This window comes from Cyrtonyx montezumae, unplaced genomic scaffold, assembly GCF_038088225.1.
Source record: "Cyrtonyx montezumae isolate F1298 unplaced genomic scaffold, pur_monq_1.0 scaffold_17, whole genome shotgun sequence".
In the NCBI taxonomy this organism is placed as follows: domain Eukaryota; kingdom Metazoa; phylum Chordata; class Aves; order Galliformes; family Odontophoridae; genus Cyrtonyx; species Cyrtonyx montezumae.
Window position 1 is genome coordinate 15,853,599 of NW_027071903.1, and position 14,827 is coordinate 15,868,425.

At 49.8% G+C, this 14,827-nt stretch overlaps 1 protein-coding gene across 3 annotated transcripts in view; it reads left to right on the forward strand.

Annotated features, from left to right (window-relative positions):
* GNAO1 (G protein subunit alpha o1) overlaps positions 1-14,827 on the forward strand; it is a 116,071-nt gene that overhangs the window by 85,364 nt on the left and 15,880 nt on the right. For all 3 annotated transcript variants that reach the window (XM_065733477.1, XM_065733475.1, XM_065733474.1), the window contains exons 5-6: positions 12,961-13,089; positions 13,533-13,662. In XM_065733477.1, the coding sequence (XP_065589549.1) occupies positions 12,961-13,089; positions 13,533-13,662 (259 nt within the window). The remainder of the gene's footprint in view (positions 1-12,960; positions 13,090-13,532; positions 13,663-14,827) is intronic.

Consider the following 14,827-nt stretch of genomic DNA (forward strand, 5'->3'; position numbering starts at 1 on the left):
GGAGCATCACCGCGTTCAGGTGTCTGAGGTTACGAGTAAAATCCCAAACCAGTCACGAGCTTAGCTTAGAAGGCCTACATCTTGCAGTTTATATTAAGACAATCATTGAAAAATTCCTTTTATCCGCTGTTTCCTAAGCTGGGCTTATGCTGTAAAGCCTTTTGTCTGTGAGCTGAAGGTCTGGGAAGTCTTTTTTTTGTTTTCCTAAGCAAATAGTCCATCCAACATGCAGTCTTGAGGGGACCGGGCTGTAAAAATCAACAAAATAAAATAAAATAAAATAAGCAAACACTGCAACACTTGCAGTGAAACCACAGAACCACAGGAGCAGGTCAAGTTGGGGATGCAGCACCCAGAGGTGCAAGGCGTGCCAGGAGTAGGTGAAAGCCCCTCAGCTCGGTTTCCCACCTGCCAAGAGCACCAGGGCATGGCAGCAGGAAATGCTGTTTATGAGAGCAGCAAAGGCTGAAACAAAGCAAAACAAGGGCAAGGGCAGGGAGGTTTTGGTGCCCACTTTCACAGCAGGAGGGTCCCACTTGGCCACAACAATCCTGCTGGAATGGAGATGTGCCTCACGGAGCTCCGGGCAGGGACTGTTTCACAGACTAATTGATCTAATAGCTCTACTCAGCCCTGTAGCAAACACTGCTTTGTGTTTTGCTCACCCAGTGCAAGCACTGAGCCAATACATTCAGCCCGCACCCATCGACTTCCAGCTGATGTTCAGGTTCTGCTTTTCTTGGGCCTGCCATGCCAGTGGCCATGACTGGGACCAGGGCTCGGTGACACGTGCATGCGGTGCAAGGCAGGGTGTCCGGAGTGGGCTTGGCACGGGGATGCTCAAACACAGATGGGCAGAAAGGGCTCAGCATCCTCCCAACCCTCAAGTCAGCAGCATCTCAGTGATGGACAGCGCCTGGACATGGCCCAGACCTGGGGGTGGGCTGGTGCCAGCTATGGTCTTCCTGCCTTTTCTGTCTCTTGGAGGGGTGACAGTAGCTTTTTTTTCCCCCCAAAATGCTCAGGGGTACCCACACCGATGGGACAATCACAGATTTGGGCAGGGCAGTTGAACACGATGCTGCTGTGTCTCTAGCTTGCCTGCCCCACTACAGTGTACTAATCCGGCCAGGCAGGTGGGACTGATAGACTGCAAGCCTCAGATGCTGCAGGTGTGTGACCTTTTCCTATCACCTCAGACATTCAAACCCACATCTCCCACACATCTCTGCACCGCTGTCTCCTTGCAGGGCTGATCAGTTCAATCATGACAGCACGGTTCAGCACAGATGGAAGCTGGAGCTCGAGCAGATCAAGCACCAGTCCTCGTGCCAAAATCCCCAGGCAGCATCTTCCCCACCCCCAGCCCTCTTCATGTGCTTCAGTACATGGATAAGCACCTCTGCAGAGGTGGGGGTCGCTTCTGGGGCTGAATTCATTGGGAAAGAAAGGCAGAAGTGCTTCTGAGCCCAGATTTTAGGCAGAACCTTCTCTGTGCCATTGGAAAGGGAGAGAAGAGATACAGGGGAAAAGAAACCAGGCACAAACTGCACTGTGGAGCCCCGCCAGGGAAGTGTCAGCTCTGATTTTGGCATGGAGTCTAAGCCTCCCTCTTGCTGCGGTTTATGATGCTCTCTGCCTCACTGTAACCCTTTCCCTGCTGCGTTACATTGTCACCCAGGGCAGAGCAGCAGATTTGCTGGGAGCACCAGGATTGAAAAGAAACTCTGCTCCAAAATCAGAAGCCCAGGTCACAAAACACCCCGTGAGATATCAGTGTAATGACCTAAATCAGCATCGCAGTACTGCTGTGGGTACCCAGAGTTTTTAAATAGTTCTTAGCCGTGTCTACATCCTCATTCAGAAAACACGAGGCATCGCCCCCTACTGATCAGAGTTAACTTCAGTTTAAACATTTCCATTGAAGCATTATCTGCTGGTTTACAACGCACAACACAAGAAACAATAGAGAACTAGGGGGTGTGCTGAGCAGTGAGGCCAAATCTGAGCTGTCCAGGAACAGGAGGAAGTCTGCAGAAATGTGACGCTGACACCAGACAGCATCTCCTGAGAGCTGGGAACTGATAGCAGGTGAAAATCTTCACTCAAGCTAATGGAAACATCAACTTCGTGTTAAGAAATCCGTAGTAGATCTAATTGAACAAAAAGGTGTTAGCAAAGAAATGGCACAACTACAGAAGCTACAAATAACTCAGGGAAAAAAAAAAGGAAAATAGATGGGCACACTGCAGTAGCCACCCAGGAGGTGGTGGGGCAGACCAGACACCTCAGGCAGACTCTGAGCAGCCTCTTCCCACCTAGGGCTGTCCTCTGGGCAGGGCTGGATGGATTTTCCACTTGCCCGTGCTCCTCAGAGTTGGTAGAGCTGTTTGTTTCCTTTGCACAGGCAGGGAAATGAGGCTTAGCCCTACTGCGTTTATTCAGACATCTGTGATCACTATGGGAGGCTTAAAGGCATATGCTTAAAATAGTTGGTAGTAAACAGAAAGAGTGCTGAATGCACCGAGGTCACCCTCACGACCTGTTTATCTTACCAAGGGCTTCTCTGACTTTGGTGCCTGTTGATCTGCACCTCTGCTCCCTGTCTGTCTTATTTCCCGATGCTCCATCCCCACGTGGAATGGGGGTATGAGCACCGCAGCCATGCTGCTCAGCTGGATGTGGGCTGGGAGCCTCTCAGGCTGCTGCTGCTGAACTTTGGGCTGCAGGCACCACTGGAGCATCCCAGAGAACACTCAGAGTGCTGCTTCACCCACCTTGCTCCGTTCGTCCTGCCCCCTGTGTTCCCTTTCCCCCAGAACAGAAATGCAATGGGAGGCCGTAGGTTTTGCTGTGGTCCTGCTGCCTCTGCTTGGTGTGTTACCGCATTCCATCAGCTTGAGAGGAGACCTGGATGCAGAGTGAGCACCTGTCCAAAGTCCCAGCAAAGCGCTTTGCAGTGTGGGACTACCTGCTACACAGAGGGGCAAGCACTTCTGCTCTGCAGGAGGGAGGGATCCTTTAAGGACACGTAGCCCATGTCAAAAGAAGAACCTGGAGAAAAATTGGACAGACTCCATGATCTGCCTTTAAGCGTGCTGCCTCGCATCTTCTGCCTCGTGTCCCCATGACAACAGCCACGTTAAGCACCTCTGTGCTTAGGCTGCAGTCCCCCAGCTGCTCCACTTGCACCGCAGTGTGGCACACAGGCTCACAGCACGGCCACACCACAGACAGTCCTGGGGAGCTGCCCGCTCCCCTCCTACCTCCACGCTGCTCATCTCCCTGCTTCTGCCTGAACTCTCATCAGCCCAAGGTCATGCAGTGGGCACACGAAGACCCAACATGAACAGTGTGTTGGGGTGTGAAGGCAAGGCTTGGTGGGGGCAGTGTCACACAGGTGTGGGCAGATGTCCCAGACCCATCCCGCAGCATTTCCTGTGTGGACACAAGGGGCCTCTCCTGGGATTCAGGGGTTATTTTATTTTCACTTTGCAGTTGAAGCCAAAAGGCTCTTTATTTTGAGAAGCCTCAAACATTGATTGGATGCAACTGATCCTTCCATCAGCTGGTGCAGTGCCACCAGATAAATAAATCTTGCATGCCTCTGTAATTACTGCTTAGCTTGTGTTTAAATGCAGCATCATTGATCTGCAGAACTCATCAAAACCCACAGAGGAATGCATGAAATTATATTGATTAGAGCAGCAGAGTACTGACAGCATCCATTTTCAGCCTTCTTCATTCACCAAAAAAAAAACCCAAAAACCAAAAAACCACACACACTTATGTTACCTCTTTTAAAATTCTGGAGTTAACTTGAAATTTAATAGCCAATTTTAACATCCATCTGGTGGCCTTCTATGATGGAGTGATGGCATTGGTGGATAAAGGGAAGGCTATTGAAGTCATCTACCTGGACTTCTGAAAGACCTTTGACATGGACCCCCACCACATCCTTATCTCTGAAATGGAGAGATACAGATTTGAGGGCTGGACTATTTAATGGATAAGGAATCGGTTGGAAGGTCACAGCCAGAGGGTTGTTGTCAATAGCTCCGTGTCCAGGTGGAGGCCAGTAACAAGCAGTGTCCCCACGGGACTGTCTTGGGTCCTGTACTCTTTAACATCTTTATCAGTGACATAAGATGATGGGTATGAGTGCACCCTCAGCAAGTTTACTGATGACACTGATGTACAGAGAACGTACATCAAGATGATATAAGGGCTAGGACATCTCTCTTAAGAAGACAGGCTGAAGGAGGTGGGCTTGTTCAGCCTGAAAAGAGAAGGCTCCGGGGAGACCTCATTACAACCTTCCAGTATTTAAAGGGAGATCCATTCTTATCTATCAGACAGTCCACCTTTCAAATGCGTCTCTCTCCAATTTAGAGATAAGGATGCTGTGGGGGACCATATCAAAGGTCTTACAGAAAACAGGAGGCAAATCAACTTTTTACATGGATAGATAGTGATAGGACAAGGGGGAATTATTTTAAACTAAAGTAGGGAAGATTTAGATTAGGTGTCAAGGGGGAGTTTTTCACTGAGAGGGTGGTGATGTGCTGGAACAGGCTGCCCAGGGAGGCTGGGAATGCCCTGTGCCTGGAAGTGGTGCGTGCCAGGTTGGGTTGGGGCCCTGCGCAACCTGGTCTAGTTCTTGATCGAGCAGTTGGCAACCCTGCCTGCTGGAGTGGGGTTGGAATCTGATGATCGTTGAGGTCCCTTCCAACACAAGCCATTCTGTGATTCCATGATTCTATGATTCTTTCCCATATTAAACCATCAAATTTCTACTGGCTCTGTAGTATGTGTCCCCGCACGGGCAAAATCCCGACAGAGCATGGAAGGTCCTCACTCAGGTGTTACAAAACTCAGCACAAGAAGGTCTTGTGGTTAAAGCTTCTGACTGTGATTTAGGAAACCCAAACCAGCTTCCAAGTGCTGCTGTGAACTTCCTGTTGCACCATCAGTCAAGTCGTCCACCCCTTAATGCTCTTATTCCTCATAGACCAAGCGTGATGAATAATATTTCCCCTCTCAGGCAGGAAGCTGAGGATGCATTGATCATGCTTGGCAGGAATGGAGATGCAGTGAGTGTGGAGTGCAGGCTGGGCTGGGGCAATGCTCATACTGACAGGCCATCTGCTCCTGATGCTCTCCTGCTCTGCAGCCAAGAGGAAGCTCAGCACCAGCTTTGTATTGGCAGCGGTGTCTTCATTGTCTGGAAGGATCCCTGATGTTTTCTAGCCCTCACGCCAAGGCTCTGTGCTCCCAGGGGAAGTGAAGCACTCCTGGGTCAGCTCACAAGTCTTGAAGCAAGCTGCACCATACCCGCTGCCCCCACCCCTCAGTGCCACATCTCCATGATTCTTGGACACATCCAGGGACAGTGACTTCCTCCCCTCTCTGTGCCAGTGCCTCACTGCTGTTTCAGAGAAAAAATTGTTTTTGATATCCAACTCATACCTCCCCTGGTGCATCTTGAGGCCACTGAGGCCATTACCTCACATCATTATGAAGCCTGCTGTAGGAAGGCCTCTGTGCAGCCCCAACAGCACCCCACTGGCTCAGCTGGGCCATCCCATGTGGAGTGTCCCAGGCTGATGTCATGTCTGTGTCCCTGGCACACCTTAATGTGAAGAGTGGGGTCAGCCTGCTCCTATGGAGCGCTGCCTGGGGTCGGGGTGGCTCCACAGGTTTTCCCTGACATGTCTGCCTCTGAATCCAGCCTGGAGTGAAACCAAAATGTCCCACAGTCCCACAGGCAGAGCTGTTCTCAGGGGAGCAGCAGGCTGACAGCAGCTGAGAAGCACCTGAAGGTGCCAAGCAGGGGTCTCACATGCCATGGGGAACCCCTCTGTCTGGGGGAATGAAAGCATCCTCGGAGCAAAGCCGAAGGCAGACGCTTGAGTTTTGCCTATCTACAGCAGAGCACTGCAGATGTTTAAAGGAGACCCCTGACTCAAGGCAGCTTCAGATAGAGGAGCCCACCCCACTTTGGATAATTACAGTCACCCTGCTAAAGACATCCTCTGTCTGCTCGAGATGGGAGCTCAGATCTCATTAACTAATGCTTCCCTTTACGTGAGATCTAAATCCCTCACCGGGCGGTCCCCACCGCGGGCAGACACCGCGCACTGCAAGAATGCTACAGCTCTATTTGTTTTCTTCCTGCTTAGGAACGAAGATGTCACTGCTGCTTTCCCTACTGCTGCAAGTGTTTAAATAGAAGTCCTGGGCCTTCCTTCACATCACAACAAATCTCTCTGGCCAGTGGCTGATCAAAAGGGGAATATCTGGTTTAATCCGTGCTCACAGCTGTTCGCTTTCCAGTGTTGGGGTGATTGTGAGGCTGGGGCACTGAGGGCGGTGGCAAGCAAGCTGCTGTGGTTTGGCCATTTGCTCATTCCAGGGACTCAGGTTTGCCCACAGGGCTGCATCATATTAAGAGACTCTAAAGCAGATAGTTACATACAGACCGCACAGTAGTTTTTTCATCCTTTTCCCATCTCAGACAGGGTGTAGGAGATTAGGAGCCCTCCTCCTGGTATAATGAGGTCTAGGAGAGATTCCCTGGCTCTGAACAAGGGGCCTCTCCCAGCCAAAGCAGGGATTCTCATCAGGGGATGCATCCACAGAAACAAGAGGAGAGGAGACAGAGGACAGCTGTTGTTGTACCATCAGTGTTAAACTCTGACACAGCAATTTAATAAAGCAGAAGAAGGCAGTTTTGTACATGCAGATTAGCTGAGCTGTGAAATTCCTTGCTGCAGATGTGGCTGCTAGAAATTTATGTGGCTTTAAAAAGTGCTTAGAGAAATCTCTGGCCAGCGGGCCAAGGGAGGTGATTGTCCCTCTCTACTCTGCCCTCATGAGGTCCCATCTGGAGTACTGCATCCAGTTCTGGGCCTCAATACAGGAAAGATTTGGAACCAACCATGATGGCTAATAAATGTGAAGATAACGCCCTTCTCTTTAAAATTCCATTATAAAGCATTGGAAGCTGTGAGGACTCTGGGTACAGCATACCTGCCCTGTATTCATGTTCTTCTCTCCACATCTGCTCTTGGACACAAGTTAAGCTGGATGGAACTTTGATCTGATCCGGAACACAGATGCATTTTTGAAAAGGCTCCAGTATGTTAAAAAAAAATTTGTTATCATTCTTGCTTGCATACCTTCCAGTTTTTAAATGTCACGGCAGAAAGATGAGCCCACATCTGCTTTCCCAGGGCCGCCCCAAAAATATTTGACACAACTCTAGGTTGTTCAAGTTGGCTTTTCCTCCAAATCCCACCTCTCCCCAGCCAGAGCCCTCTGAGCAGGAGCCCAAACCACACCAGTGGTCTTCATTCCAGCAGTAACAAGACCTTGCTGTACTGCTGGCCAGCCAGCTTCAGTGAGCAAAGCCATGCCTGGGGACCAGAGCTGCAGCTCCCTTTGTGCCCCAGTATGCCTTTGTTAGACAGTTGCTATTTAGTGACATAGCTCATCCATGTGCAAAGCTAGAAATTATTCTGGGTTCAGTCATACCATGGAGAACTGCAAGTCTAACTAGGACAGCCATATTTCTTTTCCTAACTGCTGCTTTGCTCTTCTTAACTAGGACCTTGCTTTTCTTCATTCCTCCTGTCTATCATTAGTTTAATATCAATTTCCCAAGCTGAGCTTGTTACAGGCTCTATACCTGCATGACTTCTTTCCCCTTTTCTTTCCCGTTTTCTTGCACACTCACACCTGCTACCAGCGAGGTCTGAACACCCTGAGATCCAGATGGGCAGCAGCTTTCCACTTTGGTATGGGTTAAAAAAAAAGGCACTGCAACACAGCATCCTTCTTGTCAAGCTTCGTCAACCTCCTTTCAACAGCAGGAAGCATCTTCCTTGTTTCCCAAGGGAGAGTGGTGAGCACTCAGAGCTCATGCAGGATAATACCCCGTGGTGTGGTCCTGATGACCACCACTGCTGCTGCTGCCAGCAGCCAGCTAACAGCAGGGGTGAGGGCCTGGCACTGCTGCCCAGAGAGCTGTGGGTGCCCCATCACTGGAGATGCCCAAGAGCACAGATGGGGCCCCAGCAACCTGAGCTGGTGGGGGCACCCAGCCCACGGCAGAAGATCGGAACCGGGTGGATTTTAAGGTCTGTTCCAGTGCAAACCAAATTTTGTTCCCTCTGCAGCCCCTTCCATTGCCTGCCTGGCTCATCTGCCAGCACAGACAAGCAACGTGCCATGCCACGCACTGTTTCTTTCCCCGAGAGGGCATCATGTCTGTGCACGTGTGAGCACTGTGTTTCCTGCACCAAGGTGTTATTGATTGCTGAAGGGACACAATACAACTGCCTGGCTACATTTCAAGCATTTCATAACTGATGGTTATTTAAGATGTATTACATCAGCCCTGGGTGTGCTGCTGGGCTCTGACTGTGGGCTCTGGGGTTTTCTTTCCTTTACTCCGCAGAAATATGGGCAGCAGGGCCTCGCGTGCTGTCTGCAGGAGGAGCCCTGTGGTGCCTGGCCTGGGCAGCTGTGCTGTAGTATCACACCTTCTGGAAGCAGCACCCACATATGTTTCCTCCCCTGGTGGAAGGTGCTATGAGTTTACTACACTGACACTCCCCAAGCCTGATGCTGTTCGTCTGGCTCCTTCCTCTGCAGTTACTAAATATTAAATAGTTCACTGCTAAATATACATTTCGCTACTGGTTCATCAGCACAAAGGGGAGGAGTTAGGATACAATCTAGTGCCAGAAGCAGATAACACACGGTAGAAATGCCCTTTTCCATCCATGAGCACAGTGCAGACAGCTTAGCTGAGGCATCTTCTCAAGAGCATACAGAGAGAGATGTGTTGAGCCCTGCTCATGACAGGTTTAATCATTAACCTTCATTGGAGAGACAGTGTTCTGCCAGCAGCCACCAAGCCACGTGTCAGAGCTCACCCTCGAGTGCCTCTGTCCGAGGAGCAGGAAATAACCCAGCTCTCTGACACGTGGTGCTCTGCCTTTCCCTCCAGTGCCACCCAGGCCAACGCTGCAGTGCTTGGGTATATTCCACCCATGGCCCTTCACTCATAGTCAGGCACCATGAAGGAAAATCAGATAAGGTACTGCCATTTCCAGACTTGGTCTCCTGCCTTTCCACCCTGGTGTCCCCACATCCACTCCAAGCAAGCACAACTAGGGGAACAGAGCTTTAACTGTTTTATTTCAAGCAACCTCAACCCATGGGAATGTACATCTGTGTAAGCCGTGCCACAGGCATCCAGCTGTGGCCACAGCTGGGGACCTCAGCTGCACTTCTCCATCGTGGACAGCAGCCAGCAGAGCCCCTGGCACAGGCACCAACCTGGGAGGGCTCCATGGGCAGTGTGCCTGGGGAGGGTCCCTGTCCCCAGGGCCACATATGTGTGTCACCACCGTGTTCCCAGAAGGGGACTCCTGCAGTAACCACTCTGGCACAAGCAGCACCACTGCCACATGCTGTCAGAAACTTTATTTACTGCCTGTTCTCAACAGTACCACGTGAGAAAGGCCAGCATCAGCTAGCCCTTGTAGAGCCTTTTGTAGCCTCAGACTCATCTGTTCCTCTGTCTTCAGGAAATGCTGCTTCCTGTGCATTTTGTTTTTGGCAGCGTAATGTGGTTGGGCTTTACCTCCCCAAGACTGATAAACTGAGTGATTCAGAAACCTGCAATCTGCTTCAAAACAAAGCATTTAACTTAAGGGATGTAAGCAGTAATGGAGCTGCTCAGCTCTGGAGCACAAATGTTAGAGGGGGATTCACGTATGCAAAAACCTACTAACCTTTCTACAGTTGTTTGTTGTTTTTTTTTAACCCCTGCAAGCCCTGGGCAACATGGGGGGCAAGTAGGAGCCAATGTGTCATTTCAGATATGCTTTCACTCCAGCTTGCAGAGCCCTGGAGCCTGGAAGCAGACAATGCTCTAATGCCAGCACAGAGCAACAAAGATGACATAGGGTGGGGAGTGCAGCCTCCTAAGTGCTCTTATTTCTGCTAGTTAAACACATGCTGCCTTCAGAGGGGATTATGTGTCGTCAATCCAGTCGATTGCAACAACTAATTGTCTCCAGCAACAGTTTGGCCTGAGATTGGCAGCTCAAGGGGAGTACAGGGGCACTGCCACCCAATGCTGAGTAGCATGGGGAGCACAGGGCTGGTGCTGATGGAGCCCAGAACAGTGGAGAATTCCAGGGGAGCAATGTGCTGCAGCCTGGGAAGGGAGAGATTCCTGGTGAGAGCAGCCAAGAGTAAATAGTTCTGGAATGCAGCCTCGAAAACAGTGCTGAAAATATTGTATATCATGTATACTGATAGCTGAGCCTCATTGGGACTACCAGGAAGGAGAGCTGCAGAGCCATAAAAGCACGTAGTGAATGCTGAAAAAGACTAGAAATGAGGAAAGAGATGGAGTTAGTGGAATAGGTGAGCAGTGAGATGGGGGCTGGAGCCCAGGACTGGATGTGTTTCATGGGAGTGACCCACACCACCAGCCCCCAACACTCAGCTCACACACAGCTGGTCAGGATGAGGACTGAGGGGGCCAAGTTCTACGCCATTGCAGTGCCCTTAACATGAGGAAGCATCACCCTGAAGCCTGCAGATCAGTGCTGCTCACAGGACAGACTCCCAGCCCGGTTTCCCATGAAGGTATCCCAGTCTGGGATAGGACGGATCCTTCCCAGCTCTTCTCCCTCTGCTGCAATCATCCTGTCCTCTCTAGAGGCTGTATCCCATCTTGCCAGCCCAGTTCCCCAGCACACGGTGGGTGGATGGAGGCACCCAAGGCTGCGGGGCAGCATGTGCAAGGATGCAAAGGTGGGTGAGGAAAGCCTCAGAGCTGGCTCATTCACAGCATCACACCTGGAGGGGCAGGGCTGCCAGCTGCATGTGTGCTGCTGTCCATGGCCACTGCTGGTGGGGGCAGTGAGAGCCCACCTGCAGCCCCAGTGTGTGGCTCGGGGTCTGGTGGACCCGAGCAAATTGTCGTGTCATTACATGAAAGAAGCGCTCACACTGAGCTGCTGCAATGCTGAGCCCTTTGACCAGCAGCAGCTCTTCAGCCACTGCGCTCTCAGCACAAAAAGTGTCTCAAAGGCAGGAATAATTAATAGGAAATGCCTTAAAATGGAATTGAATCATAGGAAACTACAGAAAATTGAGGTGGAGGAAGAGATCAAGGTCTGCAGGGCACCTGCAGGAGGAAAGAGCATCCCTGCTCTCTTACAGCTCCACTTTCTACACCTTAGCATTTCAGATCTTGTTCTGAAGGATAGGGGAAGCTTGTGTCTCTGAATAACAGTGCTGCAGAGCTTCTGGGTCTGTGGGGACAAGTAAAGGAATGCAGCTGTCTCTTAAATAACAGAAGCTGACAGCCAGCTGTGAGTTGATGAGCGATCATGGCCTCAGCCGTCACAGCAAAGGAGCTCATTTCAGTGACGAGCCGATGAAGCCCCATTCATCTATCCAGAGCCCATCACGAGACTATTAAGAGAGCATCTGTCATGAAACCACAGTGTCTTTAGATGCTTGAAAACAGGCACAGTAAAAATAACTCTCCTTATTTACTTTTCTTTGGGTGACACAATTCTTGCAAATCTTTAGCAAAAACGAGCAAAAAAACCTCCACTCCCTCTAAACTCATACTTAGTGGTGAAGATGACATATGTTCCTGACATATGCACAGCTCCTCTAACTGCTGGGCAACACTCAGGCTGCTCAAAAAACAGAGACCCAAAGGGCAAAACTGCTGCTCATGGGCAGACCTGCTTTGCTATAGTCACACTACATCTTCCGGGCACGGGGTGGCAGCTGCTGGAGCTGGAAGTGGGCAGTTAGGCTCTGTAACACATGCCAGTCCCCCTCTAGGAACCACAGAATCATGAAGGCTGGAAAAGACCAAGATCATTTAGTCCAGCCATCAGCCCATCACCGCCATGAGTGCTTGTGTTCAGCTTAACAGTGGTGGGAAGGACTTCACTCTGTGATTACAAGCACCTAACTAGGTGTTTGTAATTCACATTGACTTGTATTCCAAGTCAAATTCCTTGTTTCCTTGTAAACTGTGTTTCATTGTCTCAGGTTGTTTGAAAAAATCATCTTGAATGTGGATGAAAAAATGGACTGTGGTCACATGGGCACAGCTGTAGGGCTTTGTCTATGACTTTCACACCAAAAGCTGATAGGACTTAATGCCCAAAGTTCCAGTATGTTGAAACATTGCCTGTTTTTGCAGATTTTAAGCCAGGATAAGAGTAAGGGTAAATATCTTTAAACTAAACATGCCCCAAATACCTTGATGCAAACTTGCACATCATCACATCTAGGCTTGCCCCTGGTTTTTGGTCAAACAGTGTGTCTCCCACAGCCACCAGTCTGGTGTTTGATTCCACACCAAAGCAACATGGGGCAGATTTGTCCCACCCAACTAGGCATCCTGCCCCAGCTGCAGCCTGGGTTCATCCCTTCCCAGCAGAGAGAGTCTTCCAAAGGGGGCTTAACCCACCTGTTCCTCTCTGCTACAGCCTGTTCTCTGGCAACGCTCTTCTCCGGCACGTCCTTACAGAAAAGTGTGCATGTGGACAGCATCCAGCACAACGGGTCAACCCGGACCTTCGTCCCTTGGGTAATAAAACCAGCAAATAATATTGAAACGATGTATTTTCACAGATAGCAATCAGGGCTCACAATGCACGAACACTTAATTTCCTGCTTTCGGTCCACTATCAGATGCTATAGTTGGGACAGTGGGTTTGGTTCATGTTTGTTTTTTTCCCTGAATGGCAGAGTTTTCTTCTTTAACCGCTATACGTTCAGCCATGAAAATGAGATTGAAAATGATTAATAGGAAGCTGAAGGATTTATTCGAGATTGGCAAAGATTAATGGGAGCCTTATTCTTATCTGGCTGTTTTCTTTCCTCCCTCGCTCTTCCCCTCAGCTACCTAGACAGCTTAGATCGAATCGGAGCTGCAGACTACCAGCCCACGGAGCAGGACATCCTTCGAACCAGGGTCAAAACAACTGGCATCGTAGAAACCCACTTCACATTCAAAAATCTCCACTTCAGGTGAGACTCCAATTGCACACACCAGGGAAGTTGGTGATGAGGCATTTCTGGAAGACATCAGTACAATAAGTTTGTAAATCTTGTCTCGTAATTCCTGTTTGTGTATCGCTCTCTTTAAGATTGGAGCTTGTGATACCTTCTTCTAACCCAACCAATTCCTCTTTGCTTTGAAAGACAACATGAGTTTGGCCCTAAGTCTCATAAACAGACAAATGTTGGCCAAGTCTTTTCTCCAAAATGAGTTGATCACATGTGGTAAGCTCTATATATTGGTGGTCATGATGACAGCCAGCAGAGAGACCGAACGAGAGGTCCTCGACACCTTGCTCTGGCATTTGGAGCCTTCCAGAAACAATTTGGCTGGAAAGTGAAAGTGCCCAAACTGCTGAAGGTCCCCTCGCCCCACAGTGAGCGAGCACTGATGGTCCTGTCCTGTGCCACAGGCTCTTCGATGTCGGAGGCCAGCGGTCGGAACGCAAGAAGTGGATCCACTGCTTTGAGGACGTCACGGCGATCATTTTCTGCGTGGCACTGAGCGGCTACGACCAGGTGCTCCATGAAGACGAAACCACGGTGAGTACCACGCAGGTCCCAGAGGTTCCTGTGCTTCTTTATGGGATGCCACGGAGCCAGCACTACTGCGAGACTGCCGTGTGCTGGCTGTGGGACTGCAGTTATGTGCTTCTGTGCATCGCTGCCCCTTTGGCATCCTAAGGGGCTTGTCCTCCTCCACACTCCGCAAAATCAAGTTCTGCATCCCAGGCAATGGTTCACGTGCTGGTGAAGTCACAGTGTTTTACTTTTCTGTCTGATCTCTGTGGTTTCAAAGTGTACGAACAGGACTCTGTGTTGAGAAGCAGAGAGGCAGATGGGTGGGCTTTCAAAACTAATGGAAGAGGTCCCACAGCAGTGCAGAGGTTTGGGAGCAAGGTGCCCTCCTGAGGCAGGATCAGGCAGGGAGCAGAGCCTATTTCTTTAGGCTACAGAAATTTATTTTCATGAGTAAAACTGGAACTGTTTGATTCCTTGGGTAATTTGCTTCAGGAGAGCTTTTACAACTTCCCACTGTGACATTAGGCTCAAAATACCATCGGAAATAAAGTTACTAGGGATCTGCGCTCTCTGATATTAGAAAGAGTGCTATTAATACAAATGAGTTAAATACACAGAAAGGATGCAAGAGGACTCATTACTGTATTCTAGCCATTCATTCAGCAACGATGGAAATGAAAGCTTTGGGGACTGACAAATGCAGCAAGCACCCAGTTGCACTTGTCTAACAAAAAGGAGCCAAAAGCCATACTTCAACCTGGATAATTATTTCATCTGTGCTCAGTCTAACACCTGCCAGCCCTGCCTGTCTGAGAGTCTTTACTCTCCTGCTTGTGAGGTGTCAATCCTGCTGGTGAGGAGGGAATCAAGGAATGTATGCTGTTAGTTACCACTTGTCTTTTCCCAAAAAGCCTGGTGAAGACAGCCTTTTCCAAACCTGGTATTTGACTGCTGGCAAACTGTTGAATGAGATTACCTGAAGTTTGTTTAGGTGGTACTGGGGCCAGGGTGCTGTTAGCATCATGACTATGCACCTCCAGGTAGCTAAGCAGACCAAAGAGGATACGCTACACCTCCTTGTGCCTGCTCGTTTTCAACCTCAGTTTTCATCTCCTGCTCCTGGCCCTAATGATCTCCTGGTGGGATGTAAAATTCAGGCACTAACTCAGCGCTGTGCAGCTCTGCA